The sequence below is a fragment of the Hippoglossus hippoglossus genome, chromosome 16 (genome assembly GCF_009819705.1).
Source record: "Hippoglossus hippoglossus isolate fHipHip1 chromosome 16, fHipHip1.pri, whole genome shotgun sequence".
NCBI lineage: Eukaryota > Metazoa > Chordata > Actinopteri > Pleuronectiformes > Pleuronectidae > Hippoglossus > Hippoglossus hippoglossus.
The window spans coordinates 9,000,516-9,016,326 of NC_047166.1; the positions used below are offsets into that span (position 1 = coordinate 9,000,516).

Genomic DNA, 15,811 nt, shown 5'->3' on the forward strand with positions numbered 1-15,811 from the left:
GTTTCTTCAAATCTATTATTTATAAATGTCTATTTTATCTATCAGTGAAGAGATGTCTTATAGAAACCTTTCAAAGCCAGATGTCAAGTGTGCGTTTGGCAACTTTTCTAAGCAGCTTTGAGACATGAACCCTCCACTGACTCACATTTCCACAACAGACATAGTGCTGGTGGCATCATGCGTGGCTCGTGCTTTTAGTAGCATTCCTGTAGAAGTGTGGTCTGTACCATGGAAGTTCAATAAAGACTCAAAACTGGTGTTTTAGCTTCGCCTCTACTCTGTTTATTTCTGTGCATGCTGAATGAATTCCCTGGGGAGCCGTGCGATTTGCACTGCTTTATGGGAAGGATAAAGCTTACACTGTGCATTTTAATAGCTACGGTATCCTAATCTTTCTCTGCATGAATTGAACATTTAGTCCACCGCCTTGCATTGATTTGGAAACATGGGTTTGGCATTAGAAAGTCCCACATGTGCCAATCATGTTTTTACCAGTGAGGAGCGGCTGAAAGGGATGGGAAGGGTTTGAAGCTCTCCCTTATCTCTTAACCTCATATGGATCCCTCTCGCTTCAGAGAGATTAACAGGATGCTAAGCAAGAATTTCCTGTGTAGTTTTTCAAACAAATGTCAATAGAATCAAGGCTGGGTGCGAGAGGAGAAATGCCACTCGTGTGTATTGAGATTCCTCGCCAGCCCACTGCACAGCCTGTGTTTCCATCTCCTGCGGGCATTTACTGATCAATCAAAGTAATTGATTGGCTGGGTTCCACTGGCAAGTTTTAACGACTGTCTAGTTATGAGACTCGTACCGGCAGGCGGTGCCGCAATCTGTAACCGCGACGGGCAAACAGCAAACACTGATGCAGAGGTTAGAGGTTTGAACCAACGCCTGCGGAGTCATCACTCGTTTACTCACACACGACTCTCCTGTCACTTTCTCTCTACATTACAGGTACAGCGCCCCCCCACCCCCCCCTTCTCCTTCTCCTCTCACATACACTTTGAAAGGTGTACAGCTGTAAGAACTCACAGCTCCAGTCTGCCAGAAAGAAAGAAAAAAAAAAACTGAACCAATGTAGCTCAATCACACTGACTGAAATTAACACCCCTATTTATAGAGGTGGGGAGGGAAGTTGGGAGGGACCGGGGAGACGGGAGAGAGATGGAGGGTTAAAACGAAACGGGATCATAATTCCTCCGTCTGCGTCTGTCTCACTGGGGCTGCTGGTCATTTAATTGACGCCATTAATGTCAAGAGCGGAGAATTTAGAGAAAACAGAATGGAAGGAGTGAGAGATGGACAGGGCGGGCGCCATGACGGCGATTCTGACTGAGTGATGGAGATATATGGGGGAGGGGGGCAGGCAATTTCAACAGGCAATTTTGACATTGAAATCGAAGCTCTGGGCAAAACATACTTGTATGAAATATGAATGCACTTGTGTGTGTGTGTGTGTGTATGTGTGTAGCCATGCTGGTTTGCGCACAGGGGAAGCCTCAGCTCTATAATACATTAGTCTCTTTGGGGACATGCCCTAATTAATGGCTTGACCTCCTAACGGGTAGCCCCTTTCCGCGAGTTAACATTTAGCAATGCACCCTCCAGAGATGCTCACTGAAGTGCATTTAATAAAAGATGAGACAGTGACATTAACGAGACAGTCAGGATAAGTACAGGGCGTTGTTTTATTTCCCAACTATTTATATTCTGATTTTAAACATGTCTCAATTCAGCAGAGAGAAGAAAATACAAAGCAACACAGAATGAATCTAAACAAAAACAACATTTTTAAACTGATAAGAGATAAACACACACACGCACACACGCTTCAAATACACGGATCCTGTTTCTGGTCAAAGACTCCTTCTGCAGACTGCTCTGTCTTAATGTGTTGCAATTGCTGTGTGTGTGTATATATATATAGTGATAGTCCACCTGTTAGGTAATTAACAACTGCAAGCGAAGATGTCCCACCCGTCGTATCCATCAGTCAAGTGTGTTTTTCCAAATCCATCAAAGTGAAATTAGGTGATAAGAAAAGTTCCCATGAAGCTTCCTGGTTTTTAAGTGTATGTGACGAGGGTGTCCGTGAGCATTGGTCACATTGTTTAATGTTTCCATTTGTCCATCAACACGTCCACGTGTCCAATCATCAGTGACAGTGTCCGTCAGTGCCACCGTCCTCCTCTTGTCCTCAGTTAGACTTGGACCAGATCTTCCCACTGCCGCGCAGCCTGAGTGAAACAACCAAAAAAAAGTTAAAAAAAATAAACACTGAATTTATGCGTTTTTTAAGATTTATCCCAAAAATAATTTGTTAAAATACCATGTCTACTTTCCACCTGCTCTACTGAAGCAGCACATTACTGATGCACTCTGGCGTCTTTGTGCTACGACATCTAATGAGTTTTCCGTATTTCTGCATGGAAAATTGTTCTCAGTGGATTTCCTATTTCTTCAAATTAAAAATAATTTTTCCAAAGATCCAATTTCTTATGACTGCTGCACTATCAGTCCCGTCCTTTAAATAGCTTTACAAAGAATGGTGTCAAAACTCATTTTAATTCGAGGATTGAGGTTAAGCTATCATTAATTTGGATTTCAAAACATTAAGTGAATCTTCATTTGAATGAAGTGCACTGCTGAGTGATGGGAAATTATAGGGCTCCATGCCTCATCAAAACGTGACAGGCAGCCAGGAAATAATCACTGCTTTCTGTTCGGCAGCAACAACATAAACAGCAGACGAGCAAAGCATCTCGTCTGATCGCTGGAGGGGGAAATGGTTCTTTTAGGAGCAGAGCACGCAGGGCATTTGTATATCCAGTGACATTTTACAATCCTGGACAGATGTGAAATTAGCCATCGGTAATTGGGCCGGATGGAGGCAGAACAGAAAGCGAGTGCCTGATAGCAGGGTGAGAGTACGGCTGCAAAACACTGATGTGCATCTGATAATAAAGACGCTTCATGCAGACACACACACACACACACGTGCTCACATGCAGACAAACCACTTACACCGGCAGCTGGTTTTTTAAATGTTTATGGGAAAATGGAAAACGGCGATTCTCCGTCGAATTAACTTCACACTCTACAAGAACATTGGACTAATGGCTTTAATTTAGTGTTTGAAGTGTTTGAGTCCTTACAGCGCTGTGGTTATAACTACGTAAATTTGTATTTATAAAGCACCTTTCAAAAGCCACAGTTACAAAGTGCTTTAGAGAACAAAAGACGCAGCAGTGATGAAAAACATAACAGAAAGAACCTCCACATACAGCTCTTTGTTCCATTTTCACGTCTTAGAGGAATAAATAGCATTTCCAACATGAAAAAAAACAACTGAACTCAAACTTGATTTCAAAGTGCAACAAGTCTGAATAAAACATTTCAGAAAATGCGGCCAAACAGTTTATGTGTTCAATTTGTGAAGCTGTAGAAAAATGACTGCAATTTCTATGCAAAGTCTCAGTGCTAGGTTTTATGTAAAAAGCTGCAACACTAAAGTTTGAATGACGACTTCAGCCACATGCCCAGGGTTACCAAACCGGTAAAACCACAGCACTCACCCTTTCACCTTTGAACTCTTTTTGCCTGGTTGCCGAGGTTCCTGGGAGGAGGCAGGGTCTCGTGGCTCAGCAGGCTGGTCTGCGTCCTGATTGGAGGCGGCTCCAGCAGGGGCGGGGCCTGATGAGGGAGAGGCGGCACTGGCCTTTAACGTTTTCTGTAGGTTTGAAACCTGAGGGAAAAAAGAAGGGAGATTAAGAGCGGAAGGCTGAACAAGACAGATGAGTTAGAATTGAACATCAGAAAAAAATCCAGTCTATGTTCTGTGTAAAACGTTTATATAAAGTATATAGTAATACTATGATGCTTCAGTAATCTGAGTTATTCATGTAGAGTGAACATCTCCTATGGTTAAATTCTCTCTGAGTTTCCTTGCTGCGGTTGAAGGACAATCGTATAAAGAAGGAATTGTATAGTAAGAAGTCCGTAACCTTGGAGGATACCAGCTTAATTCCTTCAACTAAGACCTCTTCAAGGGTGGTATGAACGAAAGAAATCATAAGAGCGAGCAAAACCTGTTTTCAATGTTTATATTGGTCCTTAACTTTTATACTTAACAGACAAAAAGAACTTAGTGATATGAACACACTGCTGTAAGACATTGATTGTGAACAAGATGCAGCAAAGGAAACATGCAGTCAGGAGGGAACTCAAATACCAACAGTAGCTGGAAGCATTGAAACAGAAAGTGACATTCACTGGATTTTCTGGAGTGGAAAAGAGTGTGGAGAGAGAAGTGTCGGCTGAAGGGATGAAGGACTGACCTCTGTTTCCACTTGGACTTTGACCTTCAGCTGGCTCTCTCTGTACTGGTTGGCTCTCGTGACCTGCTCCTCGATACCGCACAACACCGCCTCGCACCCTGTACACCTGGACAGGAGCGGAGAGACTTTTAGTTCGAAGACAGATAATTAAGGCATAAATCTAAAGTGCGCACAGACACACAGGGGGCATACTGACCACTCCTGCAACGTGTTAACTATGTTTGGGAGCTCGTTGGGGCCGAGGTCACGGCCCACGCTGCAGTCGACCTCCACCTGCTGGTTCCTCTGGTCCAGTTTACCCTGGATGATGTCACAGTAAACGGCGTCGATCAGCAGGTCCTCCAGCTCCCGCACATTCTTCAGCTCCAGCTGCTGCAGAAGGAGCGAGTACGGCAGGCACTGAGGGGAAAAATACACGAGAAAACTTTAATCCTCATCTTTCTTGACCAAGGTAAACAGAGAGAAAATTTAATTCCACTTTAATGGTTTGATGGAAAATGACAAAAAAAATGCTAGGGTGATATTGTCACTGCCAGAGGAAGCAGAGAGGAGAATTTGGAATTTAACAATCCTTCACAGGGCAATTAGAGAGTTCAAGAATACACGCAGAGAAAGTAGTGACATATCACAGAGAATAACAGGGGGCAGGAGTGAAAGGAGTAATGGTAATAGAAAGTGAGATTAAGTTTAAGAAAAAAAAGGACAGTGCTGGTGAGAATAATGAATCAATTATTTATCACGAACAGAGAAAGAAAAGGGCATCTTGAGACGAAGGTGCAGCATGGACGGAAGGTGTCAAATGAGAGATGCCTTTAAAAAAGAACAGTTAATACTTTATCATGCAGATGGAGGGAGGAGTAAGATATTTAAAATGTCAGCATCAGTAGTTGGGCTGGAAACTTTTTCTCAAGAATCCTGAGGCTTGTCTGTGGCTTTACTTCTAATTTAGCTGATATTGATACAAATACAAAAAAATGGATTATGCGTCTGAATAAAATAGCAAAGCCACATTTAGACGCAGTGAATTTAAACTGTGAATACATCATTAATATCTCGCTGTATGACGCCTGGAGCAATGTGACGGTGGCAGAAATTAGATTTCTATTTCTATTTTTGAAACAAATGCAACATTATAGTTCCTCTGCACTTTTCTGTGGAAAAGACTAACCTTGAGGTTGGAGGCCAAGCTGATGATGGACAGATGGCGGAGTTTGTTTCTCTGTGCGGGGGTCAGCTCTGGAAGAGAGGCAGCTCTCTCTACAGCAGCAGACAAGACAATAAAATAAAACAAAGCAGTGAGTGTCACTTTTCTGAGGGTCAAACAGTCTCACGTTGTCGAGGCCCTGCTTATTAATTTACACATGGACATGCAGGTGAGAGTGGAGCTGTTTAAGCAGTCAGAGAACACAGCAGTGAGGAAGGCTGTCTCCAGCGACTGCGTCTTATTCTGCCTTGCTCCCCTGGTGACAGGACCCCCCCCACTAGACTGCAGCTCTGACAGCTACTCTAAAAGGGCTGCACTACACAACTCTGTGAAAGTAAATGCGCTGTCTGTTGGCATGACTCAAAAGAGAAGGGAGCAATAAAGTAGGCTACAGTCTTTTTTCAGGCTATTGGTTGATATTCAGTACAAAATTAGACATAATTAACATTCCACTTCTTGTTGAAGCTTCTCGATGCATTACACAGACGGCAAATTGAGTCAGAAAAGATTATTGTCCCTTTGTGCCAGCACTGCAGCTACACAGACACCAGCCAATCAGGCAAACGCTTGACAAAAAGTTGCCCTAACAGATAAAAAGTAGTCGAGTAATTTTTTCCCCCCCGTGAATAACCTGCCTGCAGTGTCTCAGGTGAGGCCGTTTAAAGCCTCTGTGTCAAGGTGCCTGCCTTGCAGCAAAGAAATACAGCTCATAATAAAAGAGTCACAGGCTGCCATATTACTTATTTACACTGTGCTGCCACTGCAATACCTTTGTAGTCGCAGTAGGTTCCATAGGCAAAGAGGTTCAGGAGCTGGTACATCGGTGCATGAGGACCATTCTCCATCTGTGGTTATAAGGAAAGATGAGAGAAAAGAGAAAACGGTGTGGCAGAAAACAGAGGTAATTAGACGGTGCAAAAAACAATGCAACTGCATTTTATCTATGCACACTGTGCAGCTCTGAGAGGTCATGCTGAGACTCGGTGTGAGTAGAAAAGCGAGACCACAGACCTGCATAAATTCAGACACATTTGAATTAATCACTAAAGGATTATAATCACACGCCTGGCATCAAAATATTTCCACAGTAGAGCTTCAACAATTCTGACCCTGACACCCAGACCTGGATAAAAACATCTGCAGGACGATGGAACAGCTATAAACACACTGCAGGTGCAGCCTGTTGCGTTCTTTGAGGTCCGATTGACCTTGATGGTCATTTGGACTTTGACCAACAGTCAGTGTGTTTGTGTGGGGGAGAGAGGGAGAGTGAGGCAAAGAGTGCTGTCCAATACCATTCTGCAGTTTCATTAGAAACATTAACTATAGGATTGTACCTGCACATACAAATTCTCTTTCTGCACACACAGCCCTCCCTCTCATAGTGGTTGAGGGAATTAACAGGTTATAGAAGATTATTGGTCTTTTTGGTTAAATTTGGTTGGCATCCTCATCCATCATAAAATAGGGACAAACTTACACATAACTAGTTAATTGTCTTATAATTGCATGTGTCACATGACTATTTTGGTCCAATCATGAGTGTTCTCATCCGTGGTAAAAGTAAGGATGGGTTTTATTAGTTCAAGATGAATAATGACCCTGAGTTGGAAATACCAAGGTATAAACCATGTATGTTTCAACCTGTTTCACCTGTTCATCCGAGTGTTTACCAAGACTAACAACTTAAATGAGCCTGGCTGCAATTCATCTGATTCCTATACATGTCATGAGGATTGTCTGAAAAGTACCAAATGTTCTCTGCTGTTGAACCTGTTTGAAAAGAAGACACCTTCAGAAATTAATGCATTTATTCACCCTGTGAGAGGAAGGCTGTATGTGAGGAAACACAGTGTTATCAGCTCAACAAAAACATCAGAAAAAGAATGTGTTGTGAAAATTAACGTGGGAGCTTTTAAACTCCTTTGAAGAGTTTATTGTTGTAAACAGTTGAAAATAACACACCTACTTAATTAGTATTAATGGCTGCTTTAATCATATTTAACTGGACCTGCTATGAGCAATTAAAATTCAGGACAAATAAATTACATATTCAAGCAGTAAACCACAGAGGGAAACAGAGGAGATGGGTAAAGCTTTGTGTTAGAACAACAGACTTGTTTCTTATTGCTGTGAGTTTATATTGTAATGCATTTTTATAATTTGGTGCAATATTACATATCACTTAAATATTTTATTGGTTTGAACCATTTAAACATTTCCCCACCATTTCTTTGTCCCTGGCTGCTTCTCTTGTAGTCAATAAATAAAATTGTTGCAAATTGTTGTTTATCAGGGATTAAACTTCAGATGTAATATCTTCTGTGCACACTTTTACAGCAGTGCCACTTGTCTTCCATTGTACCTGCAGCAAACTGTGGTGTGGTGCTTGTAAATATGACTACTGCAATTAGACTGTTGAGCTCTTTCTTTGAACAGTTGAACAATGATGCTGCGGAATCACACTCTACTATAACAGCAGTGTGTCACTCTTAAAAAAAGGGTGTTGACTGTGTATTTTCATGCAAGTTTGACACATAACATACGCAATATGTTGGTGACGTTTGAATTTGATGGCAGCATCACGCCTAGGAAATCTTTATACAGATGTGTTAATTGGAGTTGCGACTTTGATAACATCATTGAGGGCACAGATGTAGATGCATTTCCATGTTTGCAGATGATGAATATGGTCAAATTGTGTTCAGGAAACACACTTGTGTTGTTGCTACTTGAAAAATGTGGTCACATAGACTCTGTTCCGACCTGGTATTAACATCCTTCCTGAGTGAGTCATCAGACACATGGGTAAAAACAACATCATTTGATCTTTGCAAACACTAATTACGTACATCCTTATTTGCATGTTAGACAGGGAATTGAGATGCAATCACAAGTGGACACAGAAGACACAGAAGACACATTTTAATGCCACTGTGAACAGACATACTTAGAGCTGCACAGTTGTGATCGGATCTTTCAGGACGGATGTTAATACCAGTTCTGAACAGGGACATAATCAGTTAACCCTCTGACAGTGGTTTAGTTGATCAGATTCTCAATGTGTCTTGGACACATCATCACTTGTGGGATTAACTGTCGGGCTGTGGTTAAGATGGACTTTTATGTCAGGCATGACTAGGTCTTAAAAGATAGGGGGTGTGAGGAAGTATCGGCGAGCGTGTGTTTACCTCTCTGACATTAGGCAGCTCCAGGATGTCAGAGAAGACGTACAGGCCTGGGGTCTCCAGCAGAGAACTGACAGCCTGGGCCAGTGCCGGGCCTGACAGAGACAGGAGCTGCTCCACCTCCATCTGATGCAAGCGGACACAGACAAGACAGACACAGTTAGCAGGTTAGACTGAGGTAAGCTTGAGACACACACGAGTGTTCCACAGTCATCGCTTTGCCTCTGTCCTTTTATGGTGATGGAAAAATGGCATCTGTGCACAATATGTCAAAATCTTCAATAAATATATTCTGGTAACAATCACAAAACTCTATCAATGATCACTTAGACTCTACAGCTTCAAACACATCATGTCAAACCCTTTGAAACACAGCCCGGCCCCTTACGAACAAACAATACTCTCCCCTCATTTACCGTCTAACAGCCGAATAGTCTTCTCGACCAAAGCACTTAACCCTCAAATTACCTGGAGAGCCACTCAAATAGTGGAAGAATAGCCGGGTCGCACCAATGCGGGCAACAAGGGGAATGAATGTGAAGCAGATCATGTATATTCATCAAAAAACATTTCCTGCATGAAAATCTGCTTTGGGCTGAGGGCAACACCAGAATAATTGCCCACGTAGTGAAAGGAATATGTAAGTGCCTCCAGTAGATATTTGTACTCAACAAAGTGCACCCCGGAAAACAGGCACACAATCACAAACACACAAAAACCTCCTATCAATGTTTTCATCACTGTGTTCTAACTCTTGCTCACGCACAAGTTTTACAGGGAAAATAAATTACAAAAATAGCACAGCTGGATGTCAGTTTGATTCCAATTTCCAATTCAAAACTGTCTTAGCTGACAAACATCCCAATGTGAGGAGATGTCCTTTTGACTTTGATAGGATATTTTAATATCTTAATCCCAGTGGACACTTCCCGGGACACAAGGGAAGTTGAGTCTTACAGACGCATGATAAAATTATTGCAAATGCATCAGGCCAGTTTCATTACCTGAGGCCATTTCCTAAAATTAATTCAACTGAGAGTCTGGATGTAACCACGGCTCAATAAATGTGTAGTCTGACTGGCTCTTACTCACCACAGTCAGAGCTGATGTGTGGTATCATCCTAAATGGGATGGATTTAGATACACACAGACGTCTTCCATATGTTGTCCCACTGGACCATCATTAAGAAGGTCCAAAGAGCATATTCCCAGGTAAGCTGAACAGCTGAGCAGGCACGTGCCGCAGCCAAACAAATTAACCTACACTCTGTTTCAGAAACAGACCCTGGTTTAAATTCAAGTATTTATTTTAAAAAGTCAAATAAAGTTCTGAATCTTAGGCTGGATCAATGTTTTTCTTCTGGATTTAAAAAGAAGGTCAAACCCTGACTGTGTCATCTCATCAGTCAAAAATTAGTGGAGGAAAATGGGGCCGTGGTAATTTTGATAGACTGTAAATAAAGACGGACGACGTGCTACCTCCCACTGAGCCACCATCTTGCACATTTAGAGCCAGAGTCTGTGCAGTATTGATCAAGGGATGGAGCCACGGTTGTGAGGTCTCACCGGTATATGCACTCAACCAATTGTGGGTCAGTCTCAGCTGTCAATCATGACATTTCAACCCATTTTTATAGGAACTACCTTAATTTGACAGAAACCATCTTTGATGTGAACTTTGACTTTTTAATTTGGTCCATGTCCCATTCACTAACATGGCAGTGAGAGGATTTATGATTATACTGCAATCGAGATGCTTTGCCATCACTTTTGTGGGGTCTATCGTAAATATGCAGTATGCAGCTATCAGACACAGATTACCTTGCTGACTACTGAGATCAAGAATTAAACATAAACCATAAATAAAGTAAACATTAATAAAAAAATAACGAAATTAACTGATAGTAATTCAAGGTATCCCAAAGCACAAAAGGACACACAGTTACTTACTGTGATAAACTGCTTTGTCATGCAGTAATGACCATAGTCCAATTACCAAGTGTCTCCGCGGGTGTTGAGCCACCTCGTGCTGCCAGAGTAGCTTTAATGCATCTTGACATTGATTCTACAGGTCTCTGGACCTTACTGGAGGAATAGACATCATTTTTCTCAGAGAAATTCCCTCGTGGGATGTTTTTGTGATGGTGGTAGAAAACAACATCTAACACGTTGGCCCAAAATCTCCCAAAGGTGTTCATTTGGGTTACGATCTAGTCATTGCGAAAGCCACAGCATTTGATTCGCATCATTTTCAGACTCACTACGTGCACTATGGATTTTCATCCTTTTCATTTATGTATCCTTTGGTTCGTCACCCATCTGCATATTTAACTGTGTATCATGTCAGCATAGTGCCAATAAAAATAATTTAAATTAAACTCTATTCGCCCAAGTATCTTCTGTTCTCTTTTCTGTGGTACAACAGGCACCATGTAACCTGCGGAAAACATTTTACATTGTTTTATTGTAACTTGTATTGTTACGAGCAGCTTTATTTTAAAAATAGTTTTAGAGATTCAACAAAATAAAATATAATAAAGGAATAATGAAGAAGAAGGAAGATTCAAGGCTACTAGGAGGAAAATAATATAAAATTGGATTTGGCAGTTGGAAGCTTCCAGTGTTGTACAAACTCACTAAACAGCACTCACATCGATAGACTCACAGCTCTATTAAGAAGTGAGTCATCCATTTTTACCATAATCCTCTTCAACCAAAGGGACTTTAAATGGCTCAAAAAATCTCTGCAAACCACTTGGAAGATTGGAGAATTTACTGAAATGAAGTGAAGCGTGCTGAATACTTTTAATGCTAAATTATGTAATGTTTCAACAGATCTGGGGACAGGTACTTTTATGTGTGGTTTTGCAATGAGCAACTTCAGACTGATATAACCAGCAGTCACACACTACAAACTCGTACTGTACAACTAAACATTGTTCAAACGCACAAAACATTATCAACGTTATGTGAAGGTCTCAAGCTGTTAAAAAATTGCAGAAAGGCTGTGAAATTAGGTAGAAAACCATGCACAAGCATATGATACAGAAAATATATATATATACTGCACAGTCAGAGACAAAATGACACTAACAACCTTCAAGCTACTTAGGGGAACAAAATGGAAAACTGTATCTTAAGGGGTTTTAATTGCATGTGGGCAGCAGTAATGAGATTATTGCAATGTCACAGTAAAGTGAAAAGATTTTTCTTTTTTTAAATTGTACAGCTATAAAGCTTAAGATTAAAGTATTGGAGCAAAAGACTGGTTAATTGAAAAAACTTTCTACGAGTTATTTTATACACAGGAAAATAGGGCTGCAAAAACCTGTGTGTTACCATCACAACACTAAAGGCTGGGCTCAAATTAAGATAATAATCCTTTATTAGTCCCACATTGTGGGAATTTGCCATATTACAGCAGCAAAGAGAAGAGTCAAAAAGTAGACGTCAATAAAGTAATAATATGTATAATATATATAACATTTAATACTTAAGAAATGTAAAGAAATATACACATAGAAATACTATTACCTGTGATGTCACAATATCATTGTTAATATTATGAGTGTTAACAAAGTATAGATATTAGGGCTACAACACAATTGTTAACACTAATTTATCTTTTAGATTAATTGACTAAGTGCACTTATTCAGAGAAGGGTGAAAAATTCTCAGCACAATTTCCCAATGACTACATTTCTTGTTTAGTCTAATACACAGTGAATAATAAATTGACTTTAAAATGCTACAGAGCAGAGAAAAGCAGGAGTCGCTCAGATAATCAGAAAACGTTTCAATGTTGCCAGTGATGCATTACAAATTATTCAAACTATAATTTCATAACCAAAACAATGTCAATTAACTTCTGCACTATAAATTTTACTGTATTAATTTCAGCATCAATTGATTTTGCACAACAAGGTTCGCAAACAAAAGCACAGCTCTGATGTTTTCCACTTTGTGAGCAAGAGTGGGGCCAGAACTTATAGAAAATGTCACATTATTGTTTCTTACATCAGAAACTGAATTTTGCTCCTGAGTGAAGGTTGTGGTTTTAAACTCTTCTTTAAAGGGCTTGACCCCAATCTGAGGTCAATCCATCATGTGCTATACCTCCTCACTGTGCTTACACAATGCACAATCATTATATTGATATGTATTGCACTTTTGTTGAATTGTTACACATCAAATTTACGAGGCAATAACTATTGATGTTGTGTTATTGTCCAGTCCGAGTCCTGACTGCAAATGAAGTGAGGGACACCATTTTTAAAAAAGCAAAGTACAAAATACACAAAACTCTGAAAGTGTAAACGATTTACTAGAACTTACATCAGGTGTATTTGGCACATAGTTGCACCACCTCCACTCTTGCATGCAAACAGAACAACAGTGGGACTGTGACACTACTTTAAAAGACTGAATAATACTTAAATGTACTAATTGACTCTGTCACATAGATGATTTTAACCATTGACTGTTAAAATTTGCGATCAAAAACATTCTCAGGAATAACAGTAGGCGAGGCTCTAAGAAAATACATAGAAGATGTGAGGAAATGATGGTGAAATAAGGTAAATCGAAGGTAAACTAAGACTCACTCAGTCAAACCTCAGGCGCCGCATCAGCGTTAGCTTAGCCGCTAAACCACCCAGCTAATTTTAAAGCTAATTGTCGTATTTGGCCGGAAATGCTACAATTGACGAATGAAGAGCTGAGTGCACAACACACGCGTGGTTTCATGCGGGAGGCTGCGTGCACGTTTACGCTTTTCATTTAGGTCTTTGCTGTTTTACTTTATCGAAGCTCAATTCGTCATGCTAGCTCGGCTGCTAGCGGCTAACGAAGCGCAAGGTTTCGGCTCACCGCCGGCGTTAGGCCTCAGACCAGTTAAAGCCTACCTGGTTGTTTAAATAACACCAGCGCACAGTGTAAATACACAGGAAACGCGACATGAGCATTAATGTCGGCAATAAACGTGTTAAAACGTTAAATAAATGTGTAGATTTACCTTGTGTGTGTTTGTAGCAGATAGACCGACGTATGTCAGCGCACGTACGACAACAAAGCAGCGTGTCCTCTGATTGGATAGTAAAGGGAAGGAGGCGGGACATGTGGCGCCGCCAATCAACAGCTGTGTCCTTCGTTGAGGGAGAACAGCGTCATCTAGCGGTGATGTGATATATATTCCACCGGGATCAGACCCCATGTTTAGAGTGGATCCAACTTGAGGTTCGATGCCCTCACTCGGTCCTAAACTGAGAGGTGAGGGGGCAGTGAGCTACGGTGGCCGAGAGAGATCAGAACTCTGCAAATTGAGAAAACACAGGCAATTAGATAGAACATGTGCAAATTAAAAACAACAATGTGATACAAAAAGTCACAACACATGCAAATACGGAAATACGTTGCAAATTTAGAAAACGACCGCGTAAATGTTTCCAGGGGACCCAAATAAGCCTTTTTCAAGAAGTGGTTTAACCTTCGATTGGACGGGTCTTCCTGGTGAAGAAAAGAATAGAAAATCTTTGGTCTTACCCGGAAAATAAAATCATATAACATGTCCACAGTTTACATCTCATCACATTACCAAGGGAGATCTTACACATCCAGAAAATCTAAATAACTTTGATGAAACCTCTCAAAAATAAATAAATACAATAATATAATAATTGATTATTAGTAGACCCTCTCCTGATGTCACTATCATGTAAAGTGTCCATCTTTTAAAAGTGTAAAACTAATATACATTCTCTTTTGATATAGGATTTGTTCCTTTTGAATTGATTTATAATTAAACGTGTGTAATAGAACAATTAACACCTTTAACTCTCAACATTGTAAGACGCCCTGATTCTTTGATATTTGGGCCGTCATAAAAAAAGACTTTTTGGACTGTAAAGCATACATTTTATTTTTTGTGATTCAGAATACAATCCTATTACTTTCAGGTTTTTCTTTCACCACGCTGAGCAGTTTCCAGACAGTTGTGCACTGTTTTCAGTTGTATATGAGGATTCAGTTGAGATGAATTGCATTGATCTGGCAGATTCGTTTATAGATTTGATCTCGAGGAACATCAAACCTTGTCTTTGAGTGGCGGTCTGAGGTGGCACCGTCGTCTCCGTGTTCCCGTCGTCCTGACTGCTGGTTATCTGGCTCTGAGCTCCACTGATCCCAATATCTGTGACAGGGCGAGAAGACGCAGGAAAGTGGGAGAGATAGGGCGAGCTATAAATTACAGCTGTGAACGTCTCTGACAACTGGGAAAAACAAGCTCACCTCACACAGCTCGCTGATTTATTGATGATGAAATGTTGGGACTCACATTCATCTCAGGTTTTGCTGCAGAATTTCTGACTTTTACACCTTTTTAAATGTCGTGAATGTCTTTTTAAGTGGCATATTTGTGACTTTTCATAGCTTTAAGGTGGTAAAAACGTGTTGGTTATTTCATTAGAGATAGTTAAGACTCTTACTGCACGGTTTATTCATGATCATTACTTTATGCATGAGATGTTAAACGTAGTTCATTTGTGTTAAATTTGTAATTTTGTGTTGTGGTGTGTTGTTCACTCATTGCCACTCTCCTTCATTCACTAAATAAATCAGCCTGATCCAGTAGCTGTAATCACATCCAACGATTCTCTTCACTTTCTTTTTCCGGAGCGTCCTAGAAATAACATACATTTATAATTCATTCCTTAACCCTAAAATTTTAAGCCAAAGCTAATTTCATTTTTATTAATTAAATAATTAGAAGGATCTTCAGAGTCACAAAATCCAGACCTTTAACACTTTAAAGGCCTAATGTATAACTCAAAATCACAAAGTGTACAATGGCATATTTGCATACTTAATAGACAACCAGATATATTTTTTGTAATAGGAAACTCACAGGTCTTATAAACAACTCTGTGTCCCCCACTGGATCAAATCAAGCACTGAGTCTGTTCGCACTCACACAGTCCTGAGCGGTGGGAATACAGTGAAGTGAACTGTGTAGGAGGGACATAAGGTGAGCAGAGCCTTTAAAATATAGGCATGTATATAATGTGGAGAGTTTACGGACATAAGTG

General features: G+C 40.5%; 1 protein-coding gene across 2 annotated transcripts; it reads right to left on the reverse strand.

Moving 5' to 3' along the window:
• Nucleotides 1-1,669: 1,669 nt before the first annotated feature.
• cops7a (COP9 constitutive photomorphogenic homolog subunit 7A) lies at nucleotides 1,670-13,883 on the reverse strand. Of its 2 annotated transcripts, none has more exons than XM_034611142.1 (8): nucleotides 13,744-13,883; nucleotides 8,733-8,855; nucleotides 6,311-6,386; nucleotides 5,506-5,594; nucleotides 4,534-4,736; nucleotides 4,338-4,443; nucleotides 3,584-3,745; nucleotides 1,670-2,237 (listed from the first exon to the last, which is right to left on the reverse strand). In XM_034611142.1, the coding sequence occupies exons 2-8, from the start codon at nucleotides 8,853-8,855 to the stop codon at nucleotides 2,202-2,204; spliced, it is 795 nt and encodes a 264-aa protein (XP_034467033.1). In that variant the 5' UTR covers nucleotides 13,744-13,883; the 3' UTR covers nucleotides 1,670-2,201. The 2 variants fall into 2 exon arrangements, with proteins under 2 accessions (XP_034467033.1, XP_034467032.1); XM_034611141.1 differs by having other exon boundaries at nucleotides 3,576-3,745.
• Between the last annotated feature and the right edge of the window lie 1,928 nt (nucleotides 13,884-15,811).